Here is an 18,864-nt window from a genome sequence, read left to right as displayed (position 1 = left end):
ATGAGGCACAGGGTGTGCAGAATACAGGGCATGGGCCTGCTGTTTACTAGCAGGAAGAGGCTAGATAGCTGAAAACCAAATTTCCTGATTCCACTGAGATGGGCTTCTGGATGTAACCCGTGTTGCATGAATCAGTTGTCCTCCTACCGACTTTCATTCAGAATTCAGAGGAGGCAGGGAGCATGACGGTTTTGCAGGGGAAGTCATCTGTGGCTATGCTGGGCGATTCCTATTCTGAGTCTCCTGTTTGTGACAAAGGCAGCAGCCCCATCAGGGGCCAGTTCTCCAGAGTGCTTTAACATCCTCCTTCCTAGGGTCTATTTCTTCATTCCTTCCTATGATTCTATGAGATATGTACCTCCTTAATAAATCCCTTTCAGCTTAAACTAACTAGAGTTCATTTAGTTTTATGCAACTAATGAATATAACTTAGACTAGAGAATGTGGCTCTTGCTGTGATAACAAACCTAAAGTAGGGCACTGGTTTAATGTAGCAGGGAAGCAGTCCAGTGGTTGGCCACAGGATAAGGATGTTAGAGATGAAAACACAGACAACAATATTATGTGACAGTGACCATATGGTCAAATTATGATCTGCTGTACCTTAGAAGGTAGACATATGCCAACTAAAGCTATAGCATGAGATAAAATGCTAGGAAATTTCAAAATATTAGTGTGTAGTGTTGGTTTCCTGCCTCTTTCAGTACCATCTTATAAGAAAGACCCACCTAGCAAACCTTCCAGAAGATATAGAAGAGAGCCCAGCTCTTCTAAAGGAGGCACTCTTTTCTCCCTTTCCCTGAAAGAGGAGTTGAAGGAGAGTCCTACAATTTGGACATGTATAAAGTTGACAAATCCAGCTATTTCTATACCACAAACCTAGGCAGTTAAAAGTTGTAGCTGCATAATACCAAGTAACCTACCAAGGACTTAATGGGCTGTGTCAAAAGAGCACATAGTCTCTCCCTGGTCAAAGACCAAACAGTTTGAGCATCCAAAATAATACATGCAATTGACTGAAATGCTGAAACATATAAAATATCCATGATTTCACAACTACACTTGAGAGAGACAGAGACATTGAGAAAAGCAGCAGCAGCAGAGAGGAGGAAGAAGGGGAGAAGAACAAAGATGATGACTGCCATAACAGGGAAGTAGGAAGGAAAGCACCAAAATACCAAACAATAGCAGCAACTTACTGAGTACCATTGCAAGTTACAAGGGAACCAACTCCTTACTGTCAAAACGGCAAGAAATAAGATTTATGCATTTGCCCTGTCTTTCCTCAATGAACTATATTTTAAGTAACTCATGAGAGAAAGTTCTTCATTACAAAACTCCACACAACAAATGTGAAAGAAATGATAAAATTGGAAAATCATGATTTTGCAACCCGTAATGTAATATCTGCATCAGGCAATGGTCATCAATGATAAAACTATTAGGTAAACATTTGATGGGAACTTATAATGAAGAAATAGGACTGAGACCACTCATCTCTACCATTTAATTATTATAAAAATAGTCTTGCCCTCCAAAAAAGCAGCAGCAGAATCTAATCAAGGTTGACTTAAGTTCACTTACAGAACATATAAGAACAAAAGAACAATTTAAATAATATCAGAAGAAAGAAAGCAGGCACAATCAGGACAACAGACCCTATTTCTGTAAACAAATTGATGCCACTACATGTAAAGAGATATAGACAAGGATAGAAAACTAGAATGAGAAATAGACAGAGGAGGAACTATCCTACATTAAGAGAGAAGGCACATAAAAATAAACAATCAAGTTAAAAAAGAAACAACTACAAAAATTTTTTGAGACAATCTTGGAAACAGGATTATGGATTATCGATCAGATATTATACAAAATATTATTTGCCTTGTTAGAGTTGATAATGGAGGGTGGTTATATAAGAAAATAGCCATTTTTGTTTTAGATACTAAAATATGTAGGGGTGAAATAATATTTTGGGTTGACTTTAAGATGCTTTAACAAAAAATTCAGAGATGAAGTGATATTTTGATTATTGTTGAATCTAGGAGATGAATATAGGGGAGGATTTTTTTTTAACAATTCTTTTTTTTTCATTATGTTGTAAATTCTCATAATATAAAAAGTTGTGTTTAAAAGGCAACATTAACAACAAAATCTAACTACAAAATTGCAGCCTTAGCAGGAGGTACTCTTTCACACAAGGTTGCCTGCCCCACTGACAAAGCTGGCACCATCCACGTAGACCATCAATTTAAGAGAGGGGGAAGCGAGTGATTCACAGAGGCCACAAAATAAAGTCTTCAGGCCTAAAAATGACACTACACAAGATTTTTGTTGCTCTTAATTCACTCATGAAACTGACCAGAAGTGCAGTACAATTTTGAAGAAATTCTTTTGCCAAAGAAACTGTAAGACTAGCCATCCGTAGCCTAGGCTATTTAACCCTAAAGCAACCTGCAAGGAAGGGAATTTTACTCAATGACAGAACCAAGTGCTGCCAGGTAGGTTTAACAAGGAATTTTTTCTGTTGCCAGTAAAGGGAGTCTCTGCTGTCTGCAAGGTGGGATTTGCTACAGACCTGTGGTGCTGTGTGTTTCCTATTTTCCCATTTTTGGAACAAAATCTTTCACTGAAGTCATCCTACTCCTATTTGACAGTGTTTATTGAATGCACTGAGGGCAAATAACTTACCTATTAATATATTAACTCATAGGTGACCAGTCCACAAGGAATCACATTCGGACTTCATACAATGTATACACTGTACACCACACTTAGGAGCCCTATTCTATGGTTTCTAGGAGTCATTCCTGGAAGCTCAGACCTCCCAAGTAATCTGTGAGCTATCGACATTATACTTAATAAGTGATTTCCACTCTAAATTATCTAGAATGGAGTCTGTCGTCTGCAACTAAGACCTGTGAAAAATTCAGGGAGTTTTAAAAACATTGTCTTTCAAGCTTTTCCCAGATTTGTTCCAAGATAAAGAGTTTGAAACGACTTTTGTACTTTGCTAGAGCTGCCATAACAAAGTACCAGAAACTGGGTGGCTTAAACAAGAAAAATGTATTACCTCACAGTTCTCACAGCTAGATGTCCAAAGTCAAGGTGTTGGAAGGTTTGGTTCTCCCTGAGTGATATGAGAAAAAATCTGTTCCATGCTTCTCTCCTCACTTCTGTTGGTTTGCTGATAATCTTTAGCATTCCTTTTCTTGTAGATGCATCAGTGTGATCTCCACCTTCATGCTCACGTGGTGTTCTCTTGGTGTGCATGTGCATCTACATCTCTACGACCAAAATTTCTCCTTTTTATAAGGACACCAGTCATATCGGATTAGGCCCACTCTCATGACCTCATTCTAAATTAATTACCTCTGTAAAGACCCTGTTTCCATATAAGGTCACATTCTGAAGTACTGGGGGTTAGGGCATCAAAATATCTTTGGGGGGGGCACAATTTCAGTTCATAAAATATTGTGTACAGTTTAACAAAAATTATAGCCATTAGTCTTTAGACCCTGGTGTTTATACTAAAACTGTGAAGTAAATCTGTTATCCCTTTTTTTAGTTTTACCAAATACTGGGTAAAACTGAGCTTCACAGTATGAATGCTAAGTACCAAATTATAATAATGATAAATATGGCTTGATAGTGTGAGCTATAAAACAGACAGCTTGAAATAACTAAGTTTACTTTACAATCCAAACATGCTAACACAGAAAGCGAAAGCTGAAATATTTTAATGGTTCTTGCATGCCTTAGAAACACATCAGTCCAGCAGAAGAGATGTAAATGATTATACAACGCTACAGAAATTTCAATGCTGGACTTCCTAGCATATTTATTCATGGTTCCATTTCCCATCAACATTAAGAATTGTTAACAAGTTCCATATTTCTTGCTACAGAGCAAATATATATCTTTTTACCACTGTCTGTGAAACATGCTAAATCAACCCATCACATGTCTGCTTAACTGAAATAAGAAGGAATACCTCATAACCACTTCAAATTCAAATTTAATCTCAGTTATAGAATACCTATCAAAGGTAACCAGCAGAAGTCTTCATTTTAATTTGACTTTAGGATTTCTTCATGGAGAATAGGCAACATCTATATAAGTAGTATAGCAAAATCTAGACTCCTGAATAGACTTCAAGAGATAAAATTTCTCAAAAAGGGAGTGAGGTATGTTGTAGAAACCAGAAAAATTTTCATTTTCAATACTGAGTTTATATCTAAATAGGCAATTTCAACAAAAGGTCAAGATTAATAATAGTGTCACATTTTTCTAAAACAAACTGGTCATTATTCAACCACAATTCAGAGGGCAAAAGTTTTTTAATTGCCAGCAGTGGTCATGGAGTCATACTGATGCTCTCCCTAAACACACTCATGTGCATTCACACACACACACACACACACACACACACACACACACTCATGCCTAGATTCCTGTGGTCATAAGTTAGAGATATAACTAACTAACTTTGGCCATTGGTCTTTGGCCATGAGTAGGACCATTACTCAAAGGCTCACAAGTGGTGCATTGCACATCTACAATACACAACCTATTGTATTGCTATACAACTAGACCCAGTAAATGAAATCTAGAGTTAAGCAATGTGCAAACCGCACATCTGTATGTCATGGTCCTGATCATGAAAGGCAGGAAATGTGTTCGTCATTGTTTACCACCACATCTTCAGCACCTAACAGGCTGCTTTGTATATAATACTGATTATGAATGCATGAATGAATATAAATAAACTAAATAAGACATATGACTCAGTAGCTTAAAATTAATCTAATCTGGATTTCTCTTAGTTTGGTAGTCTTTATATTTCTGAATGTTTCTTTAAACATCATTAAATTATTTTCTATTTTGGTTTATCACAGGATATTGAGTATAGTTCCCTGTGCTATACATTAGGACGTTGTTGTTTATCCATGCTAAATGTAATAGTTTGCATCTACCAATCCCACTCCTATTGCTTTTGTTTAAAAAAAATTTTTTTAACATCTTTATTGGAATATAATTGCTTTACACTGTTGTGTTAGTTTCTGCTGTATAACAAAGTGAATCAGCTATACGTTAAATAAGATAGTACATGAAAAGGTTTCACCCTAAATAAATGTTTTGTTAACATCAATATACTCAACACATTCTCTTTAAGAAATGACAATCTGGGCTTCCCTGGTGGCGCAGTGGTTGGGAGTCTGCCTGCTAATGTAGGGGACACGGGATCGAGCCCTGGTCTGGGAAGATCCCACATGCCGTGGAGCAACTGAGCCTGTGAGCCACAACTACTGAGCCTGCGCGTCTGGAGCCTGTGCTCCGCAACAAGAGAGGCCGTGATAGTAACAGGCCCGCGCACCGCGATGAAGAGTGGTCCCCGTTTGCCGCAACCAGAGAAAGCCCTCGCACAGAAACGAAGACCAAACACAGCCAAATAAATAAATAAATAATAATTTTTTTAAGAAAAGAAATGACAATCTGACACACTAGAACAAGAACAATATCCTATTTTTATTCAGCACAGATTACTTGGAACATATTACTTATGGAATTCCATGGAGGTAATATGAAAAAAAAAGATCAACTTCTACCATTTTCTACATGAAAAATGAAGCACAGAAAAGGAAAGTTAGCACAAAATAAAACAAATATGCATACTAATGAAGGTTAAGATGATAGTCCGAAGACTTCTATTGCCAACTCTTTCTTTTTTCTTCTAAAAGTCAGGAGCAACATTAGAAGATTCATCCCCAAAATCACCATATAGATTACACCAATAATTTGTAATCACCATGCTTGCTTCCTCCTGCCACTCACTATAAAGTTGCCACGGTAGCAACTTTTCCTTGACAAAAACAGAAGTCACTTTAGAATTATATGAATGAGTCCTTACCCTCTACCTGCAAAGAGATGCAGCCTTTGCCAACCAGAAGGAAGAGGTCAAAATATTGGAGAATTATCTCTGAATGGCTGCCAGCATCTCCCTTAGCTCTCTATGCTTTCTTCAAATATCTGGACTTTTAGCAACTAAAAAGCATACTCAAAATGTGTAGAGTAGTTTCAATAGGAGCTGATTGAGTTGAAAGCTAACATAGTTTTCCTAAAATTGTGGAGATAAGTATTTAATCCAAAACCTAGCCTGAAATTTTTTGGCCAAATGCCCAAACTCTAAGCAATGTTTGAGTCCCTGGCCCCGTGACAATGTGTTCTCTTGCATAAAACTGCTGAAAATCAAAGCTAAAAGCCTTCAACAGAAATATAAATATAGAATGTGATTAAGAGGTGCTCTGCCTCAATACACCCCATCGTTTGAAACAATAACTGCTGAATACCAGTATTCCTGTTAATTGTGTCAAAACTGACCAGTGACCAGCGCTAGATCTGGAAGAATTCATTTTTTTCCTAGACAATGAAGAACAAACTAGAATAAACTTATTTTAATAATATGTTACAATTAATTTTATACTTAGTAGGTCAAGTTTTTTTTAATTTCACTAATGATAATGGGACCTTTTCAGAGCAATTCTGAATAGGTATTGCTATCAATTTCCTCAAAAAAAAAAAAGAAATTTGGTACTATGAATTGATAATGTAGAGAAGTGGGAATATATAGATAGATATATGTTTTGAGGATATTAAGTTAGTGACACTAACTAACATATATTGAGCAATTAATTTACCTGTCTGATAGTCTTCTAAGTGTTTTTTTTTCTTTTTTCTTTTCTTTAATTAAAAAAAGCTACCTTTAATATATATTGATTTCCCACATTTATAAACTATTTCTTATCCTAAATTCTTCAGTGAACACTGAGATGACAACATAGGAACTTCTTTTTCTTTCTTCTCTCCTTTCTTCATTTCTGTTTCTTTCCTTTTCTTTTATCTTTCCTTTCCTTTCTTCTTCCCTCTAGCCGGATGGTTTATAACACTTTAGAAAATTTTCCTGACTGGAAGAGGGCCAATCTGAATGAACTCTTGTCTGTTTTGGGCGTGGAAGGAAAGAAGATTCTGAGCATGGACCCTGACTTCCAGGAAGACTGTGGCTCCCATCTTCTCCTAAGTGCCCCACTCATCCCTTAGTGTCCAGACTAGAGTGGGGTGGGGGAGTAGAAAATAGAGGAGACAAGAAGGTTGTGGAAAACTGAAGCAAACCTGTAATTTATCTCTTGTCTAAATTTCATTAAGTTCCTTAACCTTAAGGTGCACTACTGTATTGACAGTTCCTGTGAAAACATTTCTTGCATTAAATATTTTATGGTGAAAATGTAATGAAATCAACAAAATAATTTAGTGGGTCTTTAGGTCGACATTTTAAATATTTCATTGTTTTCATTTTTATATGTACTGTAATGGAATTTGACTTATATTAGAATGGTTCTTAAAACTTTTTTTCTCGTTAAATACTTCTTTAAAAATAGTGTTTGTCCTGAAGTATGCCAATTTTGAAGAATAGAATCGACACAGATCTTTAAGCTACTTGGTTTTGGGTTTTGTTTTACCGTTTTTAAGGGAAAAAAGAAATATACTAATTTGAGAGTGCATTCTGAATTATGCCATTAACCTATAAATAATTTTCATTATTATCCCACCATGCTTAAGCGTGTCCAAAATATTTTGAGATGGGAAGGAATTTAACTTTGGTTTCTAAATGTTTATCTTTTGATAATTCCTACAAATTTCCGTAGCAGTAGTGAAAGGAAAGAGAATGAATATTGGGTATCATTTCCTGGACTTAAAACGTTTTTAACAAATACTACTTGAATTGGTTTCACTTCTAAGTGTTTTATATGGATTACTTCATTTAATCCTCATAATAAACCTACGAGATGAGTATTACTGTTTCCCTCACTTTTCCTTCAGGAGGGAGATTAAATTATTTTTCCAAGCTCTCAAAGCTAGAGCCAGAATTTTTCAAGGAATCTGACTAAAAAGTAGAAAATCATTCATAGTGTTCAAGCTTTTTGCTTGTTGGGAGTGGGGACCAAGAGATTCTGGTATTGTCTCTTTCTAAGCACAGTATTCCTCTCCCTAGTCTCCTTGTATCAGAAATTAGACACGTCTAATTATACAAGATGAAAGGAAATGGCAATATACTGTGGATTCCATCTATGCTCAAGGGTTTTGTTATTATAACTGGTGCAAGAAATGGAACTAGCATAACTGAACGGTGAAATCACTTACCATTCTGGTGAGCTGGAAATCAACACTATGTATATATTTTTATTCTTTTGTTGTATTTAACTCATTTTCCCCCATGTAAGTAGGATTTAATAAGACAATGATTAAAATATGGTAGAAATTACATTCCACGTTTACATTCCAACTGCTGAACAAGCACTGAACTAAGTTTAGCTGGTGAATGAAGCTATGTGCTGTTATTGCGAGCAAAGTTGATTTGTTTTTATGAACTACCTTGACACAAGGTTAATAAGTAAAACTGATATTGTAATATGGATCATGAAACAGCAATACCTCAAGTGTATTTCAAGATACCTTTTAAAAACTAGGAGTAGAGATAACAAAAGAGTTCACTGGATCCTCACGTTTGCAAACACCTACCAGTACAGCCAGATACTTCCTGAACTTACGTTACACCACGGCAGGCCCTGACCATGCCTGGAGGCAGCAGTCACTACACATTCTAAGATGTTCTGAAAGGCAAGTGGTTGCAGGTAGGCTGCAGCTCAGAGCATCTGCCTGACATCTTTCATACGTTAAAAAAAAAAGGGGGGGCTTCCCTGGTGGCGCAGTGGTTAAGAATCCGCCTGCCAATGCAGGGGACACGGGTTCGAGCCCTGGTCTGGGAAGATCCCACATGCCGCGGAGCAATTGGGCCCGTGAGCCACAACTACTGAGCCTGCGCATCTGGAGCCTGTGTTCCGCAACAAGAGAGGCCTCGATAGTGAGAGGCCCGCGCACCGCGATGAAGAGTGGCCCCCGCTTGCCACAACTAGAGAAAGCCCTCGCACAGAAACGAAGACCCAACACAGCCAAAAATAAATAAAATTTAATTTAATTTAATTTAATTTTTAAAAAAAAAAGGTCAGCTAATTTTTGATGGCTTGTACCTTCTACTCTACCAATCATTTAAGTATAAATAAATAAATAATTGTGTGTGTGTGTCTGTGTGTATTTTTACCATCCTAACAACTTCATTTATAACATTATTTGAAGCTGTCCCGTGTTTTAGTTAACATTTCAGTTATTTTCATCCTTTATAGGTGCCTGTGCAACAGCTTCTCATGCCATTACTCTGCCTCTTAATACACCAAATAACCCCTCTATAACATAATTCAGTATTACATAAAGCTTACTGTGATCACCTTAAACGCAAGGTCTCTGTCATTCACATTAGCATGTCTTGTCGCAAGCTATAGCCTGGTAATTGCTCAATAGGTGCAATTTAAATTGAAGTGAAACTAAATCTCAATTCAGTAACTACGTTGGTAGAATCTGCAACATCGCTGGTTCATTTGTTAATTTATACTTTCATTCAAAAAAGAAATATTTACTGAGTTCTTAATGTGACAGTAGCCACTGAACTGGGGGATGAAAAGACAAAAGTGAGACTTGGTGCCAACTCACAAGGAGAAAGTAGGCCAGTGTGGAAGGTCAATATGAAAAGAGATAATTATATGATCCAGCAATCCCACTTCTGGATATATATCCAAAGGAAATAAAAACAGGATGTCTAAAAGATATCTGTACTCCCATGTTTATTGCAGCATTATCCACAATAGCCAAGATATGGAAACAGCCCAAGTGTCTGTCAGAGAATGAATGACTAAAGATGTGGTGTATATATACAATGGACTAATAGTCAGCCATAATAAAGAAGGAAGAAGATGGATGGACCATGGGGCAGTATGTTGGTGAAAAAAAAGCCAGACAGAGAAAGACAAATGCTGTATGATATCACTTATAAGTGGAATCTTAAAAAAAGCCAAACTCATAGAAACAGAGTAAAATGGTAGTTACCAGGGGGCTGAGGGGGGTGGAGGAAATGAGGAGATGTTGGTCAAAGGGTACAAACTTCCAGTTATCAGATGAATCAGTTCTGGGGATCTAACTCACCGCATTGTGATTATAGCCAAAAATACTGTACTATATACTTGAAAGTTGCTAAGAGAGTACATCTTAAATGTTCCCACCACAAAAAAAGAACTAGTAACTATGTGAGGAGATGGAAGTGTTAGCTAACACTATAGTGGTAATCAAATTGCAATATACACGTGTATCAAATCAACATGTTAACTTACAAAATGTTATATGTCAATTATATCTCAATAAAGCTAGGAAAAAAATAGGATACAACAAGAAAGAAAAAAGAGAGAGATAGTTACATGCTTAGGAAATGCAATGAAGGCCTTATACGTAGCATACTAGGAAGAGACAGGGAAGTGTGGGAGCTAAATGCAGAAGGATTCTACAGCAAGGGGTCACTCAGTTACGACATGACTATGGTACCGGGAGTGCACTAAAAAACCAATGAGTTAAGAAATAAACTTGTAAACAGTATAAACTCAGTATAAAACACTCATATATTTTGCTTTTGAAAGTGCAAAATACAACTAACCTTACAGGATAATTAGGTTTCATGACATGATCCCTCGCAGAAACGAATGATGAGAAGTATACAGATGCTAGGCACAGGACACCTTACATTCAAGTCAGCAGCTGGAGGTTCACCATTACCCTTAGAACTTATAGTTAACTTACCTATGGGAGTGACTTTGAAAACCTGTGAATAAAGTTATTCTCATCTTTAGGTAAGTCCTCGCAAAGCCTTTTAGAATCATCTCCATTAGAGAAGCTGCCAGCTTGTCTTGCAGGATTGTGGCTGCTAAGTGCTGACGATACCCTGAAGTTAATTCAAAAGAGGCTTTAAAAACAATAACTATAATGAAACATAGATTGAAGGGTTACCTAAAGCACTACTTTCCAATTACTTCAAATGTATAGATATACTTCCACAATACTTTAAGCCTTCAAAAACACCAAAAGCCAATAATCCCAATACCCAGGAGATATTTGATACCTTTTTGGACCTAATTATAGCAAGTATATAATTTAAAGGCATTAACCAATATTTAGGGCCAATAAACTATATGTAATTAACAAAATTGATTTCAACCAAAATACCTTCTTCATTTTGTCACCTTCTAAGAACATACATAAAACGTGTTATATTACACAAGGTAAAATGAATTTTCTGCAGAAGACTACCTTAACACTGTTTAAATTTGGTCAGTCTATCAAACCTGTAGATACTACTTGTTCCCCCAAAAGAGTGGTAAACTGAGTCAAATGGTTTATTTTCTTGAATTTAAAAAATATCCATGAATGTGGTAGCCTTAATCATTAAAAGTTAACCCTTTCATCAAGTAAAGACATAAAACGTATACAATTGACTCTTGAACAATGTGGGGGCTAGGGGGTGCCCACCCCTGCTCAGTAGAAAATCTGCTTATAACTTTACAGTTGGTCCTTGTATTGGAGGTTCTGCATCCTCAGATTCAACCAACCTCAATACGTATTATTCGAAAAAAAATCTGCTTATAGATAGACCCTCGCAGTTGTTCAAGGGTCAACTGCATTTACTGTATTCTTAAGGAAATTTAAAATAGATTAAGAAAAATTGGGTTCATTCATATACAGCTCACACTACCCATTTTTGCTTAGAGAGCTAAGTTCTACGTACTCGTAGACATTGAAATATATTTGCAAAATTGATTGCATGAAACAGGCATTACTTTTAAATATTTAAGAGTAAGGGCTTCGCAGTAAGGCAGAACTATTCTAGTTCCAGCTCAGCCGCATACCAGCTCTATGACCTAAGGATGTTAACTTAACTTCTCCAAATCATAGTTTCCTAACTGAAGTATTAGGGAACTAATGCCAAGCTGATGGAATGTTAAAAAAGTAAAAGTAATGGCTATAAAACATTTATCACAAAACTAGGTACATAGTAAATGTTCTTTTTATTACACATACTGTACTTTGAAAAAATCAACTCTTTTCTAAGCTTACAGGGAAAATATTCAACACCAATATTTATTTATAATACTGTCTGTGGCAAAGGACATGTATTATACTTTTATCTAAGATGTCAATAAAAAATTCAATGTCTTGTGGGAAATGTCACTAAATGTATAACTGCATTAAATGTATAAAGCCAAAGTAAAGATGGCATATAAACCATCTACATAGTATCACCATAACTTTCAAAAAGTATGTCTGTCAGCTTCATAGGATTAGAACAAAGACTGGAAGGAAATGAGTCAAGATTTTATTAGCAGTTACTGGTGGCAATTTTTTTTAATTTTACTTCTCTTTTATAAAATTCCTAAAACTGCACATATTACTTCCATTATCAAAAAAGGGCTGCATTTGAATAAGCTGACAATCATTTTCACATTTTAAACTAATTGACCCAATAACTTATAACAATAGGTAATAATTGTTGCTAATTTCATACATATTATTTCTCTTTTTCCAAAGAGATTTTTTTTTCTTTTTAACTAAGGCACACAAACACACTCATTGTGAGTTCTTCTACTCTAAGCTACAAAAGAGAAAGAACTTGCCAAATAAGGCTTGTAGTGCCATTGTCTTTTTGCTTTATTATATGCTTGAGGATTGACCCACACAAAGCTGTAGAAAGGGTGGCAGAGAAAACTAAAGCCATAACACTATTTTAAAAGATCAAATTTAGAAACAGTACTATGCCAGACATAAAAGTTTAACGCCCTTAAACAGTAACCAATGCCATGGCATGGCTTCCAAACATTTTGCACTCCAAGGTTTTTGTCATTTTCTGTCTGCTTTATTACTGCAAATATTGTATTTGCATGAAATAAGAATCTTGGTGTTTTACAAAGTTATCTGTTCCGCGTCGATTCAAAAGTCGTTCAACCATGTGGCTGCAGAAGAAATTTTTCCATGATAATTATAAAAATAACTAGTAAGTCTCCAAGAAGAAAAGAACCAATTTTTAAAAAAAAATAAGAAGGAACAAAGTTATTTTCCATAAAACAGTGTTCGGTGATAAAAGTAGAAGTATTTTTGGACTAGAAAATAATATATAATTTTAAAGGTATGCATCTAAATAGAATGACTTTTTAAAGACGTTTCTTAGAAAGCTTTTAATGCAACAGGCCTGCTAACACAGGATTGAATAGCTGTTGGAATATTTTCAACTCAACTAGCTTTCTTCAACCCAACACAGTGAAATAAATCAGAATATATTTGAAAGAGTGTATATAAAACTCCATTAAGACAGATTAGAATTCACAGTCCAGTTCAGTAATAGCATTAGGTCCTATATCTGGCACTCTCATACATCACAACAAAAAAGGCTGTACCAAATTTAAGGAATATCAAATGCACCTAGACAAATGTATACTTTCACACCACATATTATTCAACCAACACAGAATGCAAAACTCAAAGCACTATAAGAGAAGAGCAGTGAATCAGTACTACCTTTCTGTAAACACACTGTTTGTGAGAAATAAAGGGTATATATGATGCTCATTTTAATTATGGGTAGTCTACATATCACATTCCAAGCAGATAGCTATTGTCTATGTAATACGATGCCAACACAAAATGCCTTTTTTCGTCTCTGAGATATTGCTAAAAAGAGCCACAATTACACTTAACAGACACCCCCCAAAAACCAGAAAACACAATAAATCACTGTTTTCCTTCAAGAAAGGACAATCCATCTTCAGTACTAGTAGAGTAATATGGAATTTAATAGTACTAGTATATGTTGCAGAGTCTAAAGTCTTGATAAAATTATGAGTTATGACTGATAATAGATCAAAGTGTCCATGTAGCCAAATGAAGCTGATATTAAATCTTTAATAGCCTGTATATAACCTTGAGTATTAGAACCCAATGATGTGGATACAAGTACTTAAGAAGATATGAATCTAGCTCAGTGTCTGTGAGAAAATATTGCCAAAGTTTCAACTCCTAATGGAGAGTATTAAAACACTTCTTGGCCCTGAATCAGAAAAGGGTTCTGTTGGAGTTGATCCAAAAGAACTAACTGGAGTGTGATTGGCAAACCTAGGGGACTCGAACTTGGCCTGAAAAATCCAAGTTCCAGGGAAGAATTTGGTTATTAAATTGGCAGTTTCAAACTTCTGAAAGTTTATTATGCTACCATTTAATTGCAAAATAATTTTCTAATTAACTTTACAACTAAATCAACTATACTTACTAAAAACAAAATTTAAATTTAATACTGACAACAAAAAGTCTTTACTATAATTGTTAACAGCTAACATTTTTTAAGCTTTTATTATAGGTCAAGCACTGGTCTAAGCACTTTACATGTATTCTCAAATTCTATAAAATTTGTACTATAATAATCTCCATTGCACAGGTGAGGAAACTAAAATAATTTAGTCAAGATCACGCATTTGGCAAATAGCAGTGTCTGGGATTACTGAACCATTTGCCACTCTCCTCCCATCTCTACAGAAACTCAGGGGTGAAGCTGGGTGCAGAGGTGGGGGAGTGAAGAGCTGAAATTGATGCTCTAGTGTATAAACCAATTCTACAATTTTCAGAGCGGCTTCAAACTACTAAGTTCACCTTTAAAAGGTGTTAAAATGACTGATACATGTTATACATTAAAAAAAATGTTTTGAAAGAACTGTGTCAAAGGAGAAATAAAAGATAATAAGGCCCACTCTGCATCTGAAATGGTGGACAAACAAGTTCATCTAATGATTTTGTTTTTATGAATAACACTGGTAGTCTTTTAAAAATAGAGACTGCTAAACAAGATAACTACATTCTGAATAGTTAACATTATTACCTTCACTAAATAGGATGGAAATACAATGAATTTTCATTCACCAATGTTAAATGGAATCCCATACAAAATAATTTGTGAAAATGTGCTGCAAGCTATACAAAACATTAAGTAGATGTATATATAACAGTGTTCGAGATAAATCTTATATCACAAATAAAAAATGGCAACCATATTTGGTTGGTCAACTGGAATACCACTTCAAAAGAACCATATTTAATCTGGAATTTTGTATTTTCCCCCACAGGATAATCAATGAAAAAGGCTTTGAGTTGTTTCCTTAGATTTCTGGGACTTTTATCAATGAATCTCAGAACTCATTTGTTATGTGAATACTCTGCAAGTCATTATTCATAATATATATATTTTATTTTCTTTCACTTCTTCTAGCTCCAGAAGTGAAATATCCTGAATTCTAAGCATCTCTCAAATCATCTTATGACTTAAATTGGCTGAGTTTCCAACTTCAATACACTATTTTATGAGCATTTTTCATAATTTAAAGACAACCTGTATTATTTCTTCATAATCAAAGTAACGGACATTTTCAAGTCCGCAAGTTTCTAGGGGAAAAAGAAAGACCAGAACTGCGAAACATTCCAAAATTCAAGAACCTTAACTGCAGAACACTTATGCTTACATCTTCTCTAACAAAAATCACTAACCACTAAAAATCACTAAAAAAAGTCAAAAGTTCATTTCCTCTCATCTTCTGAAATGCTTGGAAACATATCTATGTTGAAATGACATAAATGTTTAAGATGTGAAGTGTCAATAAACGTCCCTTCCTTTGGGTGGCTTTTCTGACTATTGATCTTTTTACTGTGTAACAAATAATACTTTCATATAATTAAGAATAAAAAATCTTATTAGATTTTTTATTGAAATATAATTGATTTATATTATTGTGTTAGTTTCAGGTGCACAGAAAAGTGATTCAGTTATATATATATTTTTCAGATTATTTTCCATTACAGGTTATTACAAGATATTGAATATAGTTGCCTGTGCTGTACAGTAAATCATTTTTGCTTATCTATTTTATATATAGTAGTTTGTATCTGTTAATCCCAAACTCCTAATTTATTCCTCCCCCCTTTCCCCTTTGGTAACTGTAACCTTTTTTTCTATGTCTGTGAGTCTGTTTCTGTTTTGTATATAGATTAATTTGTATTATTTTTTAGGTTCCACATATAAGTGATATAATATTTTTCTTTCTCTAAGAAAATTAGATTTTTATCTACCACTTCAATGGACACTTTCTTTGCTTTTCTGTTGAAATGGTTTTCTTAGGAAAACCAGCACTATTAAAAAAGACAATCTAACACTAAGTGTGCTGTGTTTTGTCACCCTTACCTCCAAGGTTACTAGAATACACAAACAATGAGCAACTTCCAATCAATCTCGTGCCTGTGCAAAGAGAGGTCCTTTCCACTTCCCCAGTCAAAATAAAGTGCAAAAAATTGCCTGGATCCCAAACAGTTAGTGAATTACTTAATAAATAAATACAATTAAAGCTGGACTTATACACAGGCTGTCAATGCTACTCTCCCTAACACTACAGGCAAGGTTTCAATTTTCTTGTGTCTTGAGAAAGAAAAAACATTTGCCAAATGATGTTCCTACCCCCATCCCAGATGGCTTTCCATTTGTCCACATAGCTCTCTAGTTGCGGCCCTCCTCATTTTATAAACGTCACTGAGAACTGTCCCTGCCCCGGTTCCCCATCCCCCAAGCCCCAGTGCTAGTCGGTGGAGTTCTTGAACATGACCCACAGAACCCCCCCCACCGCCCCCGCCGAAGTGCGCTACAAAAAGCATTGCGCCAGATGCTTTCCAATCCTCTCCCTCGTTCTCTCAGTTCAGAAAATCACTGCATTTATTCCCCCTGGGAAAGTGGATTCAATCCCTCATTCGCACTGAAGGCGCCCAGAAAGGGAACACAATCACACACACGCGCGCGAACCCACAGGCGCGTATACACCACTTCCCTTCCTCATGTCCAACTCTGACAGCACTCAGACCACCAAAGCCCGTTCCCTCCACCCTTCTCTGTCCAAAACCCCTAACAGTTACAGAAGACAGCTGGCGCGAGAGAAATCTGAGGTTTCTATGGGTCAATGGAAACCTCTTTCCCCCCGGGCCCTTGAGGGGCTTTGGAGGCACAATCGCCACTTCTCTTGTTGCCCCTTTCCGAAACCACCCATAATTGAATGAATGCTCCAGCGCCGACCCGCACCAACCGGAGGTAAACCCGGCGTGAGCCGCGGTACCTTGATGCCAACCCGCCCCCTGGAGGGACACGACTGGGACCCACATAAGTTGACCCCCGGGAGTCCCACGGAGACAGAGGGAAGGAAGGGGACCTACGCGCCCAGCCTTGTGCCCCTGTCTTTTCCCGGCCCTCGGTAGTAGAAAGGAGTCCAGAGGCTCCAAGAGCTGGGCGGGGCGAGAGGGCAAGATGAATAAAGTTAAGAAAGAGGACTGCTTGGCAATTGCGTGCTCCTGAGTTGCTGAAAGAGGAGCCAAAAGGGAGATCGCAAGGCACGAAACCATAAATCGTGTCTGCCGCGATAGGGGAGGCACACAACGACACCGGACGCGCTGGAACCCGCCGCGGGTCGGCGAGGGGGCGGGGAGAACTGGGAAATTCGGAGAGCGCGAACTTACGGAAGAAGATGTACTCCGTGTAGCTGCTCCAGATCTTGTCTTCGCGGTACTGGTTGACGAAGGCGGCGGTGCCCGAGGAGTTACACGCCACCATGTGGAAGCCGGCCTCAGACAGGCGATCGAACGCCTGCTCCAAGTAGGTGAACTTGAGGTAGAAGCGGGACGTGTACTTCTCGGGCGGCCGGTCGGGGTCGCGGCTCTCATTGAGCGTGTCACCGAAGACCTCCTTGGCCAGCGCGATGCGTCCGCACACCATGATGCGCGCCACGCGCCGGAACTTGGCGTCCGCCTGGTTGTCACGCACCGTGGTGTAGGAGCCTCGGTAGCCGAGCGTGAGGAAGCCGGAGCGCTTGTCCGGTGCGCCGCCAGCCCCGTGCGCTCCGGGACCCGAGGGCGCTGCGGCCGCCGCCCCGCGCAGCAGCGCCTCGCTGCTGCCCTGCGAGACGTTGTCCTCCAGGTCGCTCTGGCAGCCCTCGTCGTTGAGCGAGTTCTGCTTGGTGACCTTGGGCGACAGCAGCTTGACCAGGTCGGTGAGCTGGAAGTACTCGGCCTCGCGCAGGAGGCGCTCCTTCTCGGGGAAGTGCTCCGGCAGCGCGAGCTGCTTGTCCCGCAGATAATCCAGCACGTACCTGAAGAGGAAGCCGTCCCGGTCGATGAAGAAGCGCGCCCGGCTGTCCCTGGGCAGCTCGCCCCGGCGTCGGGCGCCGCCCCGGGGGCTAGAGGGCGAGAACATACTGGCCAGAGTGCTGTCCGGGACGCTGAGCAGCGTCGAGTGCTTGGTCACATAGACCTGGCCCCCTACGTTCAGCTCTACCACCTCGGGGAAGGGCGAGGGCACGCAGGGCCCCGGGGCGGCGGCTGCCGACGCGCCGGGCGAGCTGGACGAGGAGACCATCTCGCTAATGGGCAGGATGGTGCCGCCGCCGCTGCCCGTGTCCTTCAAAGCCATGGTCCGCCCCGCCGCTGGGCAAGTGACCCTGGAGAGCCGCACTTTCTCCTTCCCGAAACCCGCGCCCTGCACCCCCGGTGGCGTGCCGCTGATGCGCCCTCGGGCCGGGCGGCACGTTTCTCCGGCCGAGGAGGCCCGGTTCAGGGCTCGGGGCAGCGGCGGCGGCGGCGGCGCCCGGGCTCCATCGAGGGAGCGATGTGCAGGAGAGGAGCTCTGCGGGCGCCGCGGCGGCGGCGGCGGCGGCGGCGGCGGCGGCGGGGCGAGGAGGAGCGGCTGCTCCTTTGGGGGCGACGGCGGGGAAGTGTGAGAGACTTGCGGGAGGCTCTTAAGCTGCCGCTCGGCTCTCGGCGGGGAGGGCGGGAGGAGGGGCCGGAGCAAAGAAAACTCGCCGCCCC

General features: G+C 38.9%; 1 protein-coding gene across 1 annotated transcript in view; it reads right to left on the bottom strand.

Annotated features, from left to right (window-relative positions):
* KCTD8 (potassium channel tetramerization domain containing 8) overlaps positions 1–18,656 on the bottom strand; it is a 263,494-nt gene extending 244,838 nt beyond the window's left edge. The window contains exon 1 of the mRNA XM_059924129.1: positions 17,521–18,656. Within this exon, the coding sequence (XP_059780112.1) occupies positions 17,521–18,469 (949 nt within the window). The 5' untranslated portion in view covers positions 18,470–18,656. The remainder of the gene's footprint in view (positions 1–17,520) is intronic.
* Between the last annotated feature and the right edge of the window lie 208 nt (positions 18,657–18,864).

Source organism: Balaenoptera ricei, chromosome 5, assembly GCF_028023285.1.
Source record: "Balaenoptera ricei isolate mBalRic1 chromosome 5, mBalRic1.hap2, whole genome shotgun sequence".
NCBI classification, from domain to species: domain Eukaryota; kingdom Metazoa; phylum Chordata; class Mammalia; order Artiodactyla; family Balaenopteridae; genus Balaenoptera; species Balaenoptera ricei.
The sequence above is the reverse complement of the archived record's forward strand: the minus strand, read 5'-3'. Positions and strand labels throughout refer to the sequence as shown.